At 44.1% G+C, this 20873-nt stretch overlaps 1 protein-coding gene across 3 annotated transcripts in view; it reads right to left on the minus strand.

Moving 5' to 3' along the window:
• ZBTB16 (zinc finger and BTB domain containing 16) overlaps positions 1-20873 on the minus strand; it is a 176878-nt gene that overhangs the window by 88304 nt on the left and 67701 nt on the right. For all 3 annotated transcript variants that reach the window (XM_026657928.2, XM_026657929.2, XM_026657931.2), the window contains exon 3: positions 6779-6876. In XM_026657928.2, the coding sequence (XP_026513713.1) occupies positions 6779-6876 (98 nt within the window). The remainder of the gene's footprint in view (positions 1-6778; positions 6877-20873) is intronic.

A 20873-nucleotide genomic window follows, 5' to 3' on the forward strand; every position in this document is an offset into this window, starting at 1 on the left:
ACACAACACACACTTTACAATGGGTCCCTCCTGAAGCAATCCCTCATTTTAATACATTGATAACTTTTTGAAACATTCCCCTTCTGAGCTCACTAAGTCCATAACTGGTCTTTACATGGAGAAGAGTTTTGTTTGCCAGGGTTGGGGGGGCGGGGAAGGAAACAGGGGTTCTGTTTGTACTCTCCTCATCTCCGATTTTGGACTGGGGGAGGGGAACCATCCTCATATATACAAAAGTTACAAGCACCAATAGCTGAAGCTGGAAGCATGGAATTTGCCCTGGCCATCCTCCGCTGTAACAACTAGGCCTTGGTGTGGTTTGAAGAAAAAACTAAAGTCTACAATGAAGCCCAACGCTGGCAACTTGCTAACTGCAACCTGAGCATGCAGAAGTGTTTTGGATCAAGGCTATACAGATTCACTTAAAAAGAGATGCATATATGTGTAGCTAGCATTTGTTGGTTCAGAGAACTCAAACTCTGCTCATTAAGTCAATGGAGCATGTAAACTGTATGTTCTAAATACCTTGAGATTTTTCCTTTCCCACCTCCCGCCCTCCTTTTCTTTTCCTGGGAGGAAAAAAAGATTTAAAAACTTTAACATTTCTTAACACCCACCTTAACTCAACCCCATGGAACACATGTAAGGCTTTTCACTACTTTGTCCCTCATTAAATGTAAACCTAAATAAACTATGTTTCTACCAGAACACCCTTAACGCAGTATTAACAATAGGGTTTGCCTTGCAGTTTTGTAATGATCATAATCATGCAATACTCATGCACACACTATTCCATGAGAAACACACCCCTAAATGGAGGGTGGCACTTTTCCAGACCATGTCCCCCCCCCCCCCCTCTCTCTCTGCTTTTCACAATGTCACAACAGCCCCCATACATGTAAGCATTTTAGCTCTATTTGCCTGTATTGCCACGTTCTGCAATACGCCAGCAGCGTGCTATGGCCTACCCACTCATATAGGAATATATGAGCCAAGTCCCAAAGAGCTCTCAGGTCAGAGGAAAACCATATGCAAAGGGAGGAGGGACAGGGACAAAACTAGCATTAAAAAACAGGACAGTATCAAGCCATCCCCTGCACCCGTTCTTAGCCATTAGTAGCAGGTGTCACAGCAGAGGTGGGCTTTGATACGGCGAAGACAATGGCTTTATATACCAGTTCTGGGATTCTCTAGACTTAGCTGCATAGCACAGGGCCTAGAATTCCCCCCAGTGTTTCATGGACTGAGCCTATACACCTCATAACTAAGCCCAAGCACTTTTTAAAATTTATTTTTAGGAAGGCATTCCATGAGCCTATTCATAAGAGCAGGAAAATGGAATATATGACCAGACCTCAGAGACACGACTGTGTCAAAAGACTAAAGAAAATGGATAGCTGGATTGAAAAGAAAGAAGAGGTGATGATGTTAGACACAGCAGCCTTTGTTTCTAATTCAAGTGTTTTCTTCTCCTTATATAAAAGTGACGACCTGGGTCAAACACGTTCAAAACTGCCAACTCCAAGTGTTCAAAAATCACATGATTTGCTTAAAAATCATGAGATTAAAAAAAACCACCACCACCAACAACAGTTGGGTTCTGTTTGCCTTCTGGCGTTGGACTATTTAGGGATCACAGTTTCCAGCTTTTCTCCACAACTATGAGGGCTAGAAAACTTAAAAATACACAAAGCCGAGCTTGTCAAGCAATCTAATTTCGGCAGCTGGAGCTTTAAGAAAGACCACTAAATATTATGGGACTTGCGAAAACATCAGGAGAGGTGGCAACAATGCAGATTCACCCCCTGGCTCTTTTCCTCGCTAAATAAAACGGGTAGAAACTGGTGCTCAGTTCAGAGAGTGAGGGCCAGATACTGGAGCGATGTCTACTTACACCAGCTGAGGATCTGGCCCCACAGTCTCTCAGCTTCCCAGAGAAATCTAAAAGTGGGAGAAAGAGGAAAAACTAATCTCCCAAAGCTGCCTCAGAGCATTTCTCCTTTCCCATCGACAGGAAACCCCCCAAAAAGATTTCCCCCAGCACATCACCGAAACTGACAGCAGGTTATGTATGTGAAAGAAGCCATGCATTGAACTGTATGTTATAAAATAAGCACCGATTTAGTGCTCATCCCTCCCCAACCCCCCCACCCCCCATTACAGTGCAATATGACCTCGATAGGAGTCACAGAACCAGGACGGGCCAGAACAATCTCGTTAGTTAATTCATTAAGTTTATTGTTCGTTAATTAAACTTCTCTTTATCATCGGGTATCCCTCAAACATTTGATTAGTTGAACACATTACTACTGAAATGAAAAAACGTCAATTAAACTGAACATTTACTACTGCCATCATCTAAGGCCTTTTGAGGAGCGGGGGGGACCCCAAGTCGTAAGGGTCTCCTACAGGGCAAATTTCTAATTAAACAAATTGTCAATTTGGGCAATGAAAACTGATTTAGGAGATTAATTTTAGTATGCTAGTCACTGAAAATATGAACTCACGTTGTGGCTCCAATACGACCTCATTTCATGGGGGGGCGGGGTGGGGGGAAATAAGAGGCGCAAAGGTCTCGTGTTTTAATAAATAACAGTGCTGGAATTTAATGCGGCTGTTTTCGAGCGTTCAAACCGCTCCTTCTGCCTCTCCCCCCCTCCGATTTCACCCAACCCCAGACAGATTAGAAAAAAAATTAATCTTGTATGATGACAAACTTGGCTCAACGTTCACTGTACATACTGTACCCACAAGGCTGGCAGCCAGCCAGCGACTGGCACGGGGCCAAAACGACAACAACAAACACAGGCAGCGCAAGCCAAAAAAGGGGGAGGAGGAGGGGGGGGGGAAGGGAAAACACAGCTGAGATGCTAAGTGCAGTACACGCGGCCTGCCACAATGCCAGGCATTAACCAGGGCCTCAGAGGCGGCAAGCGATGCACCCTCCCCAGACAGCGTATATTCATCACCAGACAGCTGGCACCATTGCCTAAAGCACTGGAAGTGCGACCTGGATTCACTCCGTTGGCTTCAGGGGAGCGACTCCGGGAATCTACACCTGACCGTAATGCCGGTCAGAATCCGGCCCAATTAAAATGGCATCAAATCAGAGGATCCAATCCTGCAAATATTTACTGCTGGGAGTAGTGCGTTTTACTGTGAGGACAAAGGGGGGCAAGTTGCCTACTCCTGAGAATTAGGATCATGCTGAGTTAAGTGCGTGCAGGATCAGGCCTTAAAAGGCAGAAATAAAACGGGGCCATTTTCTTTTCATTGATTTATATCTAGTATTTTTTAGAATAAAATCTATAACGGGACTCTCTTTATAAAGCCAGTCACAGCTGACTCTCAGATATATATATGAAGGAACACTAGCCTAGGTACAGGAAACACAGAAGAAAGAAGCAGCACTAGAGTTATTGCTCTTGGTTTTTTTAAGAGGTGGGGTGTCAAGGAAATATAGCTAAACAGCGGCTGGATTCATTTCCATTTGGAATGCCAAACTCATGCATGTGGGAGGATCCAGGCGTGGCAGATAGCCTAATAAATTGACTACTATCACCATCATGCACCAGGAGTTCAGAGTCAGCCAAGAGAGGAGGAACAGTGAACAGATCTTCGCTCGGTCTGTACAGCGCCTAGCACACAAGCATTCTAGGTATTACTGCAATACCATTCAGTATTTGTGCCAGGTTACTATGCAGTGGGGTTCTGTGGTGCATTGGTATTCCAGAGACCATTCATGCACCTGACACGAAGTGTTGAGGAGAGGCCCATAAGTAAAGGGGTAGAGATGCCAGAGGAAGGGAGCAAGGTGAATTGCCAGAGCTCTGGGAAGAAACCTGTATAGCAGCTGCATGATTCCTGGCTCCAGTTTCTGTCATCCATCTCCCAACAGCACCACGCCCCCAATCCATGCCCTTCTCAGGGGAGGTACTAAGTTGCACCTAACACCTCCCCACAGGACAGCTGGAAGTTCAGCTAATTTAGGGCCAGGCTCTCAAAGCTGGGACTGGTGTGAGCTCTTACTGGGTCAGGAGAATTTCTTTTAGAGACTAGAACAATCCCAAAACAACCCTCCAGACTTGGGTGGCTTGGACACAATGGAACTGAATCATCCCTTATTCTCACAATGGGAAAATCTAGCCCTCCTCAACCATTCTCACCATGTGCACTGTGAGTCCTCTTGTGGAGTCTAGCTGCCCATCCTCCATCAACACAGAGCAATGGGGAAAGCCAGGCGCAACACGGCTTAGCTCTGCGCAAGCCCCTACATGACCAGACCTGCTGGGGTATCTCACACATGACCTGCTTCCCGTATTCCAACCACATGCCTCCCCCTTAAGCAATGGCTGCCAATTATGCCATGTTGCTGGGTAATTCTGTGCTATGGAGAAGAGACCCTTGGAGACTATTCTGAGATCCTCTCAAACTCAGTTCACTGGTGACTTATGCCAGCTTTGAAATGATACCCGAGAGCTTGCTGTCTTACTCCCCGTGTGACATGCAGCCCTCTTCCCCCTCCAAGTTTAATTTCTCATAAATCAAGATTAAAAGAAATAAAGCAGTCAATACCCAGGACCAAGCACACACTGCAGAAAAAAAAATAAAAACGGAGGAATAAGAGACATTGCGTGCTCATCCTCCACAGAAAACAATTTGTGAAGAATTTGAAAAAAACTGATTGTATTTATTGTGCACCATCTCTTTATTGGTGGTTTATCCCACATTTGTTTGCATGTCTATGGTCAAATGATTGTGTTTATTCTAGCCCTGTCAGGACCTCTAGAGTCCATGTGCTGCTGGTGTATGTCAGAGGAGATTCAGTGATCCATGATCAACCATCCAGGGATCATCTACTAGGAGATATGCGTGTGCTTCGGTTCCCACTCTGACCCAAGCAGAATGGCAGAAGCAGCTCTCAGTGCTTAAAGAACAAGGACAGCCACAGCACTTCCATGAGATGCAGGAACACGAGTTAGAGAATTATCCTGTATCTGGTCTCTCATACTTGTTACCAGTCACTATTTAAAGCACTGGCAGGGATTAGAATACTTAGCATTTTATGGAGGTAGGTGAGTAAGTGTTAATTATCGCCATTTTACAGGTGGGGAAACGGACCGTTTGTTCTGTGTTTGTACAGCGCCTAGCACAATGAGGGCCTGGTCAATGACTAGGGCTCCTAGGCACAAAGAGAAAACAAACAAACAGAAGGTGCAGTGACTTGCCCAAGGCCACATAGGGAGGGAATAGCAGAGGAAGGATTACAACTCACTGCCTTCTGACTCCCCACCCTGTGCTTATTCCTACAGACCATATGGCAGAAAGTTCTACAGTGATGCTAGCATCCTTCCAAAATTACTCCAAATGTGCAGCCTTGTAAACTCATGTGGCCCCTAAGGGTGTGTCCACACTGCAAAAAAAAACAAACAAACCCCAAAGCAGCGTCTCAGAGCCCAGGTCAGCTGACTGAGGCCTGCAGTGCACGGCTAAAAATAGCAATATAGGTGTTCCCCCTCACTGGGTTTCAGAGCCCAGGCTCCAGCCCGAGCAGGGATGTCTACACTGCTATTTTAAGCTCCCTATCACAAGTCCTCCGAGCTTGAGTCAGTTGACATAGGCTCAGACTCACTGCTGCACGGATAGGTTTTTTTGGTAGTGTTGCAGTTATGTCTATCCTGCACACTAAGCCTAAGTCTGCGGGACCCGGGCTTGTGGACTCAGAGTTTCCAAGCCTGCACTTGTGTGTCTGTAAACTTGGCTTTACGATGGCTGGAGCCAGGTTTCAGAGCTGTACTAATGTATCCATACTGCGCTACACAGACCTTCTGACTCAGGACTGACCTGCGTCCAGACCTGCAAAATGACAGGGCTTAGACCCGAGTCACAGTGGGACGTGGGCTCTGACCCACCTCCCCAGCAGTATTGCAGGACCTCGGTCCTGAGTGCTTGCTGACCCGACTCAGACTGATTTGTGTGTGTGGATGGAAGTGTGGGGCGTGAGCTCAAATCTGAGTAAGCGCCCAGGCTTAGTGAGCAGTGTGAACATACCCTAAGTGATTTAACCTTGAATGAATGAGACATGGATTCGTACGTACACTTTACCTTTGAGCAAATGGATCCAGTGGCTGCCTGCGGTTTTTTTTTAAATACAAAAACTAATTGCATATGGGGCTGTATGCCCAATAGGAATTTCAGACTAAATTAACTTGCAAAACAATGTCTTCTCACTAGTTTAGCATTCCAACCTTTCTATATCTATTTAATTAAAGGGCCTGCATAATTTGAACCCAATAGTTAGATTCATTAGACGGAGTGCCTAATTCTGCAACAGTTTTGCTAATGAAACTGCAGTGGGTGCCTGTACGTGGCAAATACAGTATTCACACACACACACACACACACACACACACACACACACACACACACACACACACACACGGAGGAAAACCACTCCAATATCGTGGCCGAAGTGGATGGAGGCAATCGAATAGCACTCAGCACTGCAATAGTCCAAGTTTGTTATTCCAGACTCCTGAGGACCTGCAAATATTTCCCCAGTTAAAGAATGAAAAACAAAAACTCTGAAAATTGAAGTAACTAGGTCTGGAATAAAAAGGGAATATATTCATAATTTACCATTCTAAAATGGTTAAAATCACCACCCCACCCTACACACATGCGCACTCTTAAAGTTTGTCTGGGAGTTTCAATAGATTTGGGTCAGTATGACAGAGGCAGCATTCGCCTCACGCAGCATCAATGTCTCTAAACCTACCTGAGTGAGCCAGTAAGTGCATTCGGAGCCGCAAGCTATCCAAGAATCGTTTCCCACACAACTCACATCCATAAGTCTTCATACCACTGTGCAGCTTCCTAAGGAAAAACAGAGACGGATTAGTCCTCTTGCTTGTTTGGGGGGGGAGGGGAAAAAGTTTTTATTTAAAATGTTCAGAGACCTTTTGAATATTTCATGAAATCTACACATTATCTGTGAATTTTCTCATTAGCTCAGCAGGAACACAAATCACAGACATACTTGTTTCATACAAAGCTCGACAGCCGTAGGGACAGAGGGAAAAATGGGACTTCTACTGGCCAGCAGCAACAAGGAGGCTCACCCAGAATATTCAAACATCGAGGCCTACTCAGCTACAGAGGCTGCTAAAAGCGAAGTCATTTCTTGGGTGTCCTTTAAGCAAAGGGAAAAGGAGAGCTGCTTTAACTGAGGAGCACGTGGGACGCCTGCTTGAATCTTCTCCCCAAAGCTTGATTTGGCGAAGTCCAGAAAGTTTCAGTCCTGTAGGATCCTTCCCCTAACTGGGTTGTTTACAGTTAGGGGAAGGATCCTACCTGCCTTTGTCCAGAAACAGAAACCCTACAAGCAAACCCTAGTGACACCATGAAGTAATTAAAGCTTAATGAGAAAGATTACGCTTGTGAAATTTCTAGAGGGACTTAAAGTCCCTTTGGTAATAAAGGGATCAGAACTCTTACTAGGACTGCCAACTTTCTAATCGCACAAAGCCGAACACCCTTTCCTCATCCCCTACCCCGCCCCTTCCCCAAGGTCCTGCTCCTTTGAGACTCCGCTCACTCCATCCCTCTGTCACTCACTCTCCCCCACCCTCAGTCACTTGCTCATTTTTACCAGGCTGGGGCAGGGGTTGGGGTGCGGGAGAGAGTGAGGGCTCCAGCTGGGAGTGCGGGCTTTGGGGTGGGACCAGAAACGAGGGGTTCATGATGTATGGGGGCAGGGGAAGGCTTCCGGGCTGGGGCAGGAGATTTGGGTGTGGGGGGAGGGGTCCGTCTTGGGGTGCGGGCTCTGGGGTAGGGCAGGGGATGACAGGCCTGGGGTGCAGGAGGGGGCTCAGGGCTGAGGCAGGGGGTTGGGGCACGGGAGGGGGTGCGGGGAGCAGGTACCGTACGGCACTTACTTTGGGGAGCTCCCTGGAAGTAGCAACATGTCCCTCAGCTACTAGGCGTAGGGGCGGCCAGGCAGCTCTGTGGCGTGCGCGCTGCCCTTACCCACAGGCATCATCCCCACAGCTCCCATTGGCCGTGGTTCTTGGCCAATGGGAGCTGCGGAGCCGGTGCTCAGGGAAGCGCTGGGGCAGTGCACAGAGGCCCCGTGGTTGCCCTTATGCCTAGGGGCTGCAGGGACACGTCGCCGCTTCCCGGGAGCTGTGTGGAGCCAAGTAGGGAGCCTGCCAACCCCATGCCAAGTGGACTTTTAATGCCAGGGTCCCTTTTTGACCGGGTGTTCCGGTCAAAAACTGGACACCTGGCAACCCTGAAGAGATTGAGATCTAGAGATGCACCCATCCCTACAAATACTTCATGAAGAACTTCAACTGTATCCTTTCCACTGAGGGGAAAACGTTACGATATGTACATCGATTATGTATGTTCATGCACCTCACACCAACTGGAGCAAGGGCAGCAACAGACTAGCACTAGCCGAAGCAGCAGAGCTCAGAAGGAGATTCGAGCAGTGGCCACTCTGGAAAGCGAACAGCAGGAACTCCATTGTCCTAATACTGCTCGCTACGGCAGTAGCGGAGTCCATGTTGGGGGGCAAGGTCCCTGCTGAGAAGTGCCACCCAGATGTTGCTGGATGTTTGGAGTGCTGATGAAGCATAACCACAGCTCACTCTTCTGGCTAAATACTGCACGTGACAGACACCCCACAAATCTCCAGGCTAAGTACCAAAGGAAAGGAGGAGGATGGAAAGGGGAAAAAAAAAAAAAAAAACTCTCACTAATGCTTCTCCCAAGAGCAGTACAGATGGGACAGAATCCTTGCAAGATTGCAATGGAAGAGTTTTACTACGACTGGTCCTGAGATGAGCATCCTTAACTCCTATTATCTCAGTAGGAGCAAAGGGAGGGGGCTACGTCTCTTCCAAGTTCACCGCCAGAAAGAGGACAAAGCTATGTCTGTTCCCAGAATGAAGCAGCAGATGCACAATGCAGAGTTTCTATTTAGTATTTTACAGTTCAAATTTGCTTATATGTAGTCAACAGGTTTAATGACAAGTGGCACTAAACAAGGCTCTCCTTCACTCCTTGCTCAGAATCTGAATAGAAAGGTGGGCATTACAGGGGGAAAAGTAGGGAATATTTAGGGCACTAAAATCCTTACATATATTTCACTTAATTGGATTCCCCCTGTTGAGCCCAGATTGGAGAGTCTAGGTAGATGGGTAGTGCATCAAGGCAGTGAAGAAAGCACAATCTAGCTCAGAACCGAAACCATCCTTGCTGGAAGGATGTTCATTCTTCTTCATAAAGCAACGACCCCACTCAAGAGCAATTCAATAGGTCCCAGTGCACTCTACTAGATTAAGTAATATTTAGCAGACACTGCTTGTGCAGATCTGGACAGCAGCGTTGCCCAAGCCAGAAAAATATTAAGTTATAATTAAAATGCAAGTGATGTGTCAAAGGCACATGCTCCCTGGCAGTACAAAGCACACGAATGTGCTAAACTTAGTCTATGGACAATCATGACCCTGACAAGAGAATATAGTATCCTAGCAAACAGGAGCCTTCTTTCCACTCCTCATCTCACACTGCTATAGCCACAGAATTCTTTCAAGCACAGTTTTCTGTTATTCACTCACCCGCCCCACCCCAAACCCATCTTTTCCTCCACCCCCTTTTAAAGCCAATTATTGCTCAATCACAAGTCTCACGCACATTGACATTGCAAGGCAAAGTTCCAAAGTTAACTCACAATCATCTACTGTTGAGCCAACTAAACTCAGAAACTTTAAACAGAAAACATGGTAAATGAACTCTCTTTTCTTTGAATACTTCACAGTGTCAGAGGTTGATAAATGTATTGTTTAGAAGCAGCCCATGCTTTGTAGTTGACACAAGCATTGAAAAGCTACCAAGCCAAGTTTGCTACATTTTCCTAAGAGAGATGCACACCCATTTATTGTGATCTTTTCATACAGATGGAAGTGGAAGAGTCTAACAACAAAAACACATGCAGGTTTCAAAATAAGAGTTTTTTGCTGATGTTTTCATCAGGTGGTACAGTCAAATGACCTACTCAACCTTCTAATCACATCCACTATTTATCATCACTTTGTTACAAGACAAACATGTTTTATTGCACTGGTGCCAAATATAAACTACAAACTCTAGATAATATTTAGTCCTGCCAGGAGTGCAGGGGACTGGACTAGATTTCTCGAGGTTCCTTGGAGTCCTCTGATTCTATGAAACAGGTCTGTGCAGAACTGGGCAGGGTATACGTATCCCTGAAAGCAGGGATCCATTGACACTTTCGTTGGCCATCCAGCATCAGAAGACCTTGAAACTCAATGGCTGGGCCCTAGTACCAAGCCACAAATTATGGACAATTAGGAGTCCGGTGGCACCTTAAAGACTAACAGATTTATTTGGGCATAAGCTTTCGTGGGTAAAACAACACTTCTTCAGCTTATGCCCAAATAAATCTGTTAGTCTTTAAGGTGCCACCAGACTCCTCGTTGTTTTTGTGGATACAGACTAACATGGCTACCCCCTGATACTTGATTATGGACAATTGTGATCTTTACTGAGCATGAAGTTCAGCTTTCCCCCAGTCATCCTTTGGCTAAATCCTCCAGCACACTTTAAACAAAAAGTGACCTGCAGTTAATTTTGTGCTGGTGAAAGAGTGACTGATTGCCATTTCTAGAGACTAGAATCCCATGTCTACCAACAGAACGGACATGCCAGAGGCACCTGCTGTGCAAGCTACCCTCTCCAATGTGCAGCTTAACCTGGACAGACTGGAAGAGGATATTTTAGGTTCAGTGCCCCAATTCAACCCTCAGCCTTTATGTTAAAAGCTGCCAGGGACTGGAAAGAAAGCCACCAACTCATTAGGTTAAATGTTATAGGAATGGCTTTTTGGTTTTTGCCATAGTCACCAATCTGAATTCAGAAGCCCTAATGGAGGAAGGTTCCATACCCTATTACCGGTTTCCTTGGCAACTGGCAACCATTAAAACAGCTTGTGCCATTAAAATTAAGTTGAACAGCAAGTGAAAATAAAGCTGTGACCAGTTAGCCTCTCTTGATTCTGACAAGAGGCTGATAGTGGAGCAAACCCATTTTAATTATCTTTGTGATGGGGACAATGTAATGTGTAAAAAAATATGGCTTTGTTGAGATGTGTTAATTCTGGATCAAATAATGTTCGGTTTTGCTGGTATTTGAGCCTGGATACTAAAGGACTCTTCAGAGAAGTTCTCTTTAGAACAGGATCAAGAGGAAAATAAACTAAATTAACCAATTTACTTTTGAGTGAAAAATATTTAAAATAGTTCCCCTTTAAGAAACTTAGCACCCTGTATCAGTACAATTTTTTGTCCCGAACGATTTGAGAATAAACAAACTCTTCAAACTTCTCAACATTAAAAACACACTAAAATCATGTGCATTGGCTGCATTTGAAGATCTTTATTTTAGAATTAATAGTCATTTTTTTTGGGAGGCTGTTCTAGTTGACAGGTTTTTTTAAACTAGGTTCACAAATGAAGAACAGCCCTTTTCCCAAATATCTACCATCTTTTATTCTAGTTGGGACTGAGTTCACAGGAGCCTCTTAGTTAAGTGGCCCTCTTTCAAAATGGCCATTGTTTCCAAAGAGCATAAAGCCAAGCTGCCCTCAGGGAAGATGGTGGCGCCAGACAGCATCACGTTTTAAAGGTTGAGACTACGCATCTTCAAACAGTAGCAATATCACAAAGTAACCTTCTTCTTTAGTGTTCATTTATGCAACTTCAATAATTTAAACAAAATTTGCCAGATAAAAGTTGAGTTAAACTGGAGTGAAGATGAGGATTTATCACTAATTTACAGGTAAAAAAACATTTTACAGGGACGTGGTGATCATCAACCATGTTTTTAATGTCTGGAAAAGCACAAGTAAGGCACCAAAACAACTCTAACTCTATTCTGTAGTGGTAAGAGGAGAAATAAAATAATGAGGGGGGGGGAGAAATCTAGTGTGTGTCTTTAAAAATCAGTAATCTAATCTGGGACCGTAAAACACTGTTAGGCACTAATCTTTGCTGTATGATTACTACCAAGCAATTTTAAGGACAACTACTAACCTTGGCTGCTGGGGAAGGAAGGCACATGAATCCCAGCCTTCCCAACAGCCCATATACGGATGGCGACAAACCACAAAACCTGAAAGTATGGGCAATTCCACATGGCAAACAAACCATTGCTGCCAATTGCCACCCCTCCTCCAGACCCTCCCCTTATCTAGATCTCAAAAGTATCTCCCAGACGCACATGCACCAATTGCATCCCTGCCATTTCTCATGCCCCGCAGCTGTAAGAGATTCTACCCAATCCCCTCACACGGCGGGTGGTAAGAAAGCACCGTAGGCATACCCAGTGCAAATGCTACTTTCAGGGGAATGCCTAAAGATAACCTGTGCTCAGACTGTCAGGAGCGTGAAACGAAAACATTGTGTCTAATTTAGATCTCTCCCAAGGAAGAGACAAACCCTGAAAACACAATCTCTTGCACTCATCTTGAGTCATCACTCAGTCAAACAGCACTCCAATGTTATCACGTCCATTTGAACCCCATGGTCCTTACTGCCGTTCACTTAAACCCACCTCCTCCATTTTTATTATTTTTAAGAGGCACAATGGTTAACTCATCTTGGAGTCAATGGCGAAACTCCCATTGACTTCAGTCCCAACAAGGCTGCTGCTGTCTTTCCTAACAGAGCTCTGGACTGGGATACGGAGAGTTGGGTTCAATTCCCAGCTCTGCCATAGGATTGTTGGGTGACACTGAGAAAAATCACTTCCTCTGTACCTCTGTTTCCCCATCTGTAAAATGGGGATAATGGTACTGACCTCCTTTGTACGTGCTTTGAGATCTACAGGTGAAAAGCACTATGTAAGAGCTAGGTATGATACCATAGTGGATACACAAGTCACTAACACACAAGCTAGGGCATCTTTACTGCAGAAGGAAGGGGAATATTTGTCAAGTTGCCAACAATCCGCTTATCTTTAAAAAAAAAAAAAAACCCACCACACACACCACCTGTGTGTTTTGGCCAAAAAAAACTTTTCCTCTCTGATTTCTAGACTAGAATGTCAAGATAGAATGGAGCTGAACACATGGTGCCTTGACAGAAAACAAATGTATTAACCTGACCAGAGATACCAAGATTTAAGCCAGGCCCACTGGGAGCAAGGTTGGTTGGGCCAATGTGCGGGACAAGGTGATGTGTGTGTATGGGGAATGAGGGTATATCGGGAAAGAGAACAGCAGTGGATACACGTCATGAGCATCTGGAGCCTGCAAGCCAGCCATACCCCCTTCCTGCCCAGTAAAAAGATGTGAAACACACAACAAGGTTTTTCTTTTTTGGTACACGCAGAGCTATTTGACAAGATGTTAATGCTCCGCTGGTATTGCCACATATTATGCTTGCTAGCAATAGGGCTTGTTGCTCCATGATTAGTCAATATTAATAAACATTACCAAAGGCGTTTACAGCACAATTTATTTGTTGAATATAGCACTTGATGCTCTCCATAAAGTAAATATATCAATAAAAGGCAAGAAATTTCAATCAGATTTAAAATAAAAGCACAAACGTTAACTAGACAAGTTAAAGAGAGGAAATACAGGCGTTCATTGGATAACTTTTTAACCCTTTCACTGCCACAGAACCGGGTACTTGGCTTAAATCCATTTGTGTCGATGCACTGTAAGGATGTGGTGAATAAGGCATGCCAGGAGGGTATATTTACTACACTGAACAGTACCCTACCCTCAAGTGATAAATGATGTGTTTGATCGCAATTTCTGTACGGGGACCAGAACACAGTGTTCCTGAGGTTTTTAAGGCAGTTTGGACAACACCAAATGAAAAATACTTGAATGCGAGGGATCCCGGGATTGCCAGAAAAGCAGATGCATGCAGCCACGTTGCCTTGTGCTGGAGCCCTGTCAAACCTCCAGCTAACATGGACGGGCCAAGTCAAGATCTCTCAGTAAATATCAAGGTGATGCAGAGAGTGTGCTGGGGTAGAGGGCCCCCTCCTTTTAGAGTCAGCACTGAACCAATGCCACAGCACAGTACTAGGGGACACTTGCTGGTGGAGGGGGATGTCTTTTTCATGAGACACAGTAAATTAACTCCTGACCACTTGTTAGATGTTTAAAGGCACCTCTTCAGACATGATGTTACCCCAAGCTGGCTTCCAACCAGAATATTGGGGTTACCACCTTCTACCTACTTTAAAGCCCACCCACAGTTTCCATTGGCGGCAGTCTTCTTCCCTTCCTGACTTAACTAACCGCTGTTCCCTTCCCCCTCTGAGGGGGCTGCACTTCACCCACTATGGAAGTGTCCCTTTCACAAAGAGCCTGATCCTCCAGGATGCTGTATACCCTCGCTCCCAGTGCAATCAGTGGGAAATGAAAGAGCTCAGGGCTTTACACAAGTGGACCCCACTACTGGACTGGAGCCAAGTTTATACTATCTTGGGATCTATCCCAGAATCTATCATGTTCTTTGGGTGGAATGGTGCTATATAAAGGTACACTTTGAGAAATGGGGGGGGGGGGAGAAACTAAAAACACAAACAACAAACGTTGTTTCCTGCATTACACAATCGTATTAAGAAACACGCCAGTTCCATTGTATGTACACAGTCTGTAACTCGGGCTGGATGTTAGTCAGGCTCTGGAGTACAGCAATTCGTTCTGGTTCTTGTAACCGTAAGGACAGACAATAGCATTTGAAGCTAACCACAATCCCAGTAAAGTGCTTGCAGATAAGACTTTTCCCTCTCCCCCCCACCCCGCCCCAGATCCTCCCCCACCAGAAAAAGTGTTAGAACAGGGTGTCAGAAATGACAAAAGAACACATTAATCTTACGAGTGCAGCAGCTCACGTAGAAATCTACATGGCAATCAAACTTCAGCTTTGATATTTCCGGCTGTTACGTAACCTGCTCATTGTTTTAAAATGCTCGAGTTCTCACTAAGTAATTTGTCTGAAATATCTTTATCGACAAATTTCACCTGAGCACAAAAGTTTTCTCATTTGGTGTCTACTTATAGGACGATCTTATCGTGCACAATCTATACAGTCTCTTTCAACAAGGTCTTAAAAGCGCTTTATCTTCTAGGTTCCTGGTAGCAAAATATGATTGAAATGTTCTATTTATGCTCACTGGATTAAGGAGATGTTGCAAAACTGCACAAAAACCTGGCAGATGTAAGCAAGGTATTACAGCCGCTCAGGCTGTTAAGATCTGAGAGAGGAGATCAATACATGTTTCTGCACTTTTACTGAAGTTGTACCTTTAAAATGGCGGGGGGAGGGTGTTAAGAACATTAAAATAGATCTCTCCTCACTGATATTGTCCAAAATCGGGTACACAAAGATAGACTGAACTTTATGACGACAGCTTGATGCTGAAATTAAATTCCAACTATTCGGTTTGTCCCGAGATGTCCTTATAAGCAAAGTAAACTAAACAAAAGGATATTCAGGGATTAAAAGGAACAGCAATCTGGAAAGGTCTTTCTTTCCATACAATCATGCCACGCTTTTCGATATAGTATCACTAGTCAATACTTACAGCAGGCAAAATTACTTTACTGTGCAACATTAAATGAGCACGTCGCAAAGTATACAATTTTCTGCTGCAACTGCTGGAGAAACAAAGGCCTCATGATAAATTCCTGCTAAAATCCTAGATTTAGGACACTATAATGGCTCAAAATCCTGCTCTTTTGATTTGGAGGAGACTGTGCTACAATGCAAGAGTATGCGTCAGCCTTGGAATATGTCCAGAGGAATGGAAAGTCGTGTTGTACAATTGAATTTCCTCTTGGAAACAGGGTTTGCTGCAAAGGAGTGAAGAATAGAGGGACATGGATAAGGATTTCCCCCCCCAACACCTTTACATGCTCTACTTCAGGATTAAAGCTTCCATTTCCCTCCCTCTTTACCAGCAGGAAGAGGGAGCTAAAGATCTGACCTCAATTCTGTCACATGGATGTAATACCTACAAAAGGGTTAAGTTGGTCGAAAAAGGCTTTGAGAAGTAGCTGGAAAAAAATATCACGTGCTCAGGGTATGGCCAGCCAATGAGAGTTTGTCCTGGTGACATACTAGTTCTAACCTGGCTTTTCATTGGTGGGGCATGCTGTGCCTTCCCTGGTCTCCTGCTAGAGAATTCTGGGGATGACGTTTCTATGAAAGCTTAAAGAAGCTTCTTTCTTCCAGTTCTTTGTAAATGTTTGTTTTCCTGCCTCACCACTGGATTCAATTATTAGTGCTTGAAATATTATAGCCCTCAGAGTTCATCCAAGTCCCAGAGGAACTGCATTTCTGAGAACCTCTAAGACAAGAGAACGTCATGGCCTTTCCAGTCTTCCAACATTCCCCACCCTCTGTCCGTGGCCTGCTGGGGACAATCTCTTTTTCTGTGTCCAGGGGTAACCGTTTTATTAGTTCAATACCTTCCAAAGCCGTCTAATGCATTTCAAACTGTGTCAGTGCCATGGTCTGGGTTTTTAACTCCCAACAGCAAGACACCCTGCTGAAGATTGGTAGACCAGCAATATCGTGCTACTCCGGCCAATACAATCCATTTACAGGGGCTGCAATGTAGCTTTTCCTTTAGCACAGAGAGAAGGGGAAATTTACCAATTCTGTCCCAAATACAAGTGGGTCACTTGCTGACCATGACAACTGCATACACCCCACCAACAGAGCATCTATGTAACCTCAGTCACACTAAATACTATGCACTAGGCTGCTGGGGGGTGGTGGAGGGGGGGGACGGGACGGGGGGGGAAGAGAATCAGGCCAAGTAAATAAAGTGAAGTTGTTGATAAGACTTCACCATCAGAAAACACCTGCCCTCATGGGAGGACATTCCAAAGAGGGTTTTTTTTAAAAAAAAAAAGTAGTTTTCCCTTTAATTATGGGTTATTAAAAATGCACATTTAAATATCAAACCAGCTTGGAGCTAAAGTTTTCAGGTCATCAGATATTACTCAAGAATGTTTTGGCTTTGGAAATAAACTGTATTTGCTATTCCAACCTTCCTCAAAGTAAGGAAATGAAAAATCAACATATGACCTTGTTTGTGGAGAGGTAGCACAGAGCTGTGATTATGCAACTATCTTTGTTCGAAGGCCTAAAAGCCAGGAAGCGTACACTACCTTGAGGAGTAGCTATAGATCATTCAAAGCAAACTTGCTGAAGGAAGAGCCCTTCCCTAAGTAAGAACCACAAAGACAGGTTTGCAAACGAGTTCCCTATACTTAAAAAAAATATATATATATAATGCAGCAATATTCCTTTCCAAACAGGCATTGGAAAGAACAAACAAACAAAAGCTGGAATGGAAGTAGGCCCCTTACAAGCTGTAAGTAATTAAAAAGGCCTGTAAATGCCCTGCAAAAAGCACTTCAAAGAGACAGTAATTCCAGCAATGGCTAGTCAAGAGCGTGTGGTGTAAAAATTATGAGTTTTCCCAACAGGGTGCTTTGTGTGAAAAGGACAGGATTGGTGGCAAGCGATTCTGCACCACTCAGGAGATTTTTATGTTCGGTTGCGTACAATGGGCATGTGCAGGCATTTATCAATATGTACTTTATCCACGTGTACACAGGAACAGTGTGTGGAAAGGGGAAAATAAACTACCAAAGGCTTTCCTCATTACGGGCTTTGTTCCAACTCTGTGGCAGTGAATTCACGGTACCTAGGCTCCAGACTAATCCACAAGCTAGCCCATAGAGTCAGTACTAGTTACACACTGACTACTGCGGTAGCTAGGAGGGAGATTTCCAAAAGCTCCTGGGATTTAGGAAGCACAAATCTTACTGCAAACTTACATAAGTGACACAAGACATGTGATGAACTGCCATGCACATTTTTGCAATGGTTATTTCATACAATCTGTTTGCATTATGACCTTACTGATTTTTTATTTTCCTAAAGTTCCTACAGGAGTCTTTTTATTACTCAGCCTTAACTCTGTTATTTCCCAGTCACACAATAGCTAATCTTTTATCCTTCCAATAATTTCTCTCTCTCTCCCCCTCTAAGAGGGGAGATGGGATGTGTGTACAATCCTAATATGAAAAAGTCACAAATAGCAAGCAGCTCAATTCTGCCATAAACAAACCCCTATTCTGCTCAGTTTACAGCCTCACTCTAACTCCGCCTGCTTAAAAACATATAGTAAAAGACATTTTTATGTATTTAATTTAATGAGTTTTCATTCCCTATCCCCACCTACCTCCCCTTCTTTAAATGAGGAAGGCAACAGCCTGCCTCCTAACAGAAGTGATAAACTAAACCTGGGGTAAGCTTTCCAAACGGATTGCAACTTTGTGGGAAGCCCTCTGCACTCCCCACCCCCAACCTGCCTCCCCCCCCCCCCCCCAAATAACCCCTACCATTCCAAACAAGATGTATGGATTTTGGACATTTGATTACTTTTAAGTATATATTTTTCCCCTCAAATAGACTGAATACAATGGTTAGGAAATTTGACAGAAAGCTATTCTGAGCCATTTATTGCCTTAATACGCACCTTTGTCCAACAGGCAGTTTTGACAAGAGCGATAAATTCCAAATTTATGTCAACAGAGCATATGTTGAACACCTCATTTCTGAGCTAAAGCGGCGTGCTGCCCCATAAATCACAGTTCTGTTTGAAATGAAAGTAGATTACAGGCCTGTGTTATTGAGCAGTTAGAGCTATAGTCATATAAATCAGAACTTTTAACTCTAGGCGATCCGTTGTGCAATTAACTAAAGGGTACTTTGTCATTTCAAGTCTTGTGCACAGACTTGGCAGGGCGCACAGCTACTCGGGAAAGACAAAAAAGTTATTGGCCACTAACAGCTTTAACACTGCAGAGTTTTGCTAAAATACCCATTGAACCAGTTAATTCTATGAACAACCATGCTAATAGAAAACCCAAACATTTGCTTCACAAATTTGATGTTGTAGATACCCAACCATGCAAGCCCTTTGCTCTAAAAAAAAAAAAGTCACACACACACACACACACACGATAGAAGTACAAACTATCATTTTTCTTGGAGTATAGAACCCTTGGTGCATGTCTCATTTTGTGTTCTATACAGTGCCAAGAAACATTATTTGAGCTCAAATAATAAATAAGGATAACTTGACATTCACAACAAGGTTAGCCACTCACTTCCACTATTGGAGAACAGAAAAAAAAGTGTATTGTAAGGATCTCACTACATCTCTCATGAGATTGAGGTATTTAGGGCTAATGGAGAAGTATCTTCTCTGTTATTTAGATATCAGTTGGTGTAGCAATGGCATCTGACATTCTGAAAAGAAGCGTTTTATTGTGTTCAGCACTAGGCTTTCCACCATGCCAACTGCCAATGCAGTCACATCACCGGCCAGATAAGTAGTAGAAATTCTTTTCCTACCTGCCTGCTTCATAGTGTTAGTGAAACACCTGTTTCAACACTGCCAGCATCCAATGGGTACCAGTCAAGAACTTTGAAGGGCAATGCCAAGACTGCTGGCCAAACCTGACCCCTGAAGAATGATCCTGTTTAAGTTTTTGCCTCCATTTCCCCCTCCCACCCTTTCCAAACTGGTCATGCCTAACAAAAAAGTATTGAAAACTGTCCAGCTAGGGCAGGTGAATTTATTGATCTGGAAACCTTGACAACATCCCTGGCATTCAAAGATGCTGACTTCTCAAGATGCAATGTTGGTCTAGCATGGTAGTAGAGTTGCATTAATCTAGTTGGCTTTCACCGTGATAGAGGACAAACTTGCACAGAAACTCAGTGTAACTAAACAATCCCAACATGCACCACACAGGAATGCTACTTCCTACAGCTATAAAAAGGGATTTCCAGATTACCAATTTTTTTTGGTGTCACTCCAAAAATTACAACAGAAGGGGAGATATTCAAATTTCCAGCTCCCAGTGAAAGTCAATGGAAGCTGGGCACCAATCTGCCTTTAAGAGTTACTCAACACCCAGCAAATTTAATTTGTGATGCAAGTCAAAGAAGTATCCAGTACCATCTATTCATTTGTTTCTCTCCCAAGAAGCCACAAACACTGGAATCCAGCATTTGACTTTGGTCAAAACCAATGTAAGCTGGGTCAAGACAACTTTTTCCAGAGACAACTACATCCAGGGTAGTTCCATGAATGGGGAGAGGTAAAAGAGAGAGCACCGGGGAAGGGTGGTGTCAGACATGTCTGGCATAAACCAAAAGAAACCTGACACGTTCATGAAAGTGACAAGGCACGTGAATCATCATCTCCTTGCTCATCCCGGAGATTTCCTTTCTGGGAGATTGTCAACTGGTGACAGCAGCAGGTCTTTATCACCCTTTCCTCATTGCACATGAACAATGAAGTGATTTCCATTAATTTATAGACCATGGTTTTCCTTTATAGGCTGGACCCATCAGTAGAGATCTTACAGTTTAGAATGCTGGAAAATTCATTTCTCACTGAATAAATTACTCATCCAGAGCCAAACGAGTGACTTTTACTAAAACAAAAAATATATAGTTAAGGAACAGCAAAAAGCACCCCTAGGATGGCTGATATCCAGATCCATCATTCCTGACATTGCACGCTCAACCAGGCCAAAGGGAAGGGATAGAGTTGGCCAGAACACCACACCCAAGTGCTGCATTTTCTGAGGAAAGGGCACAAACGTTAATCCCGATCATTCAAGTGTCAAATTTCTTGTGCAGTGCCTTCCACATACATCACCTCAATAGACATGGCTCTTGCTCTCTTCGCTCAGAGAGCAGAGACTACGCTTTGACAGAAAAGAA

Source organism: Terrapene carolina, unplaced genomic scaffold (assembly GCF_002925995.2).
Source record: "Terrapene carolina triunguis isolate 2854851 unplaced genomic scaffold, T_m_triunguis-2.0 Scaffold374, whole genome shotgun sequence".
Taxonomy (NCBI): Eukaryota; Metazoa; Chordata; order Testudines; family Emydidae; genus Terrapene; species Terrapene triunguis.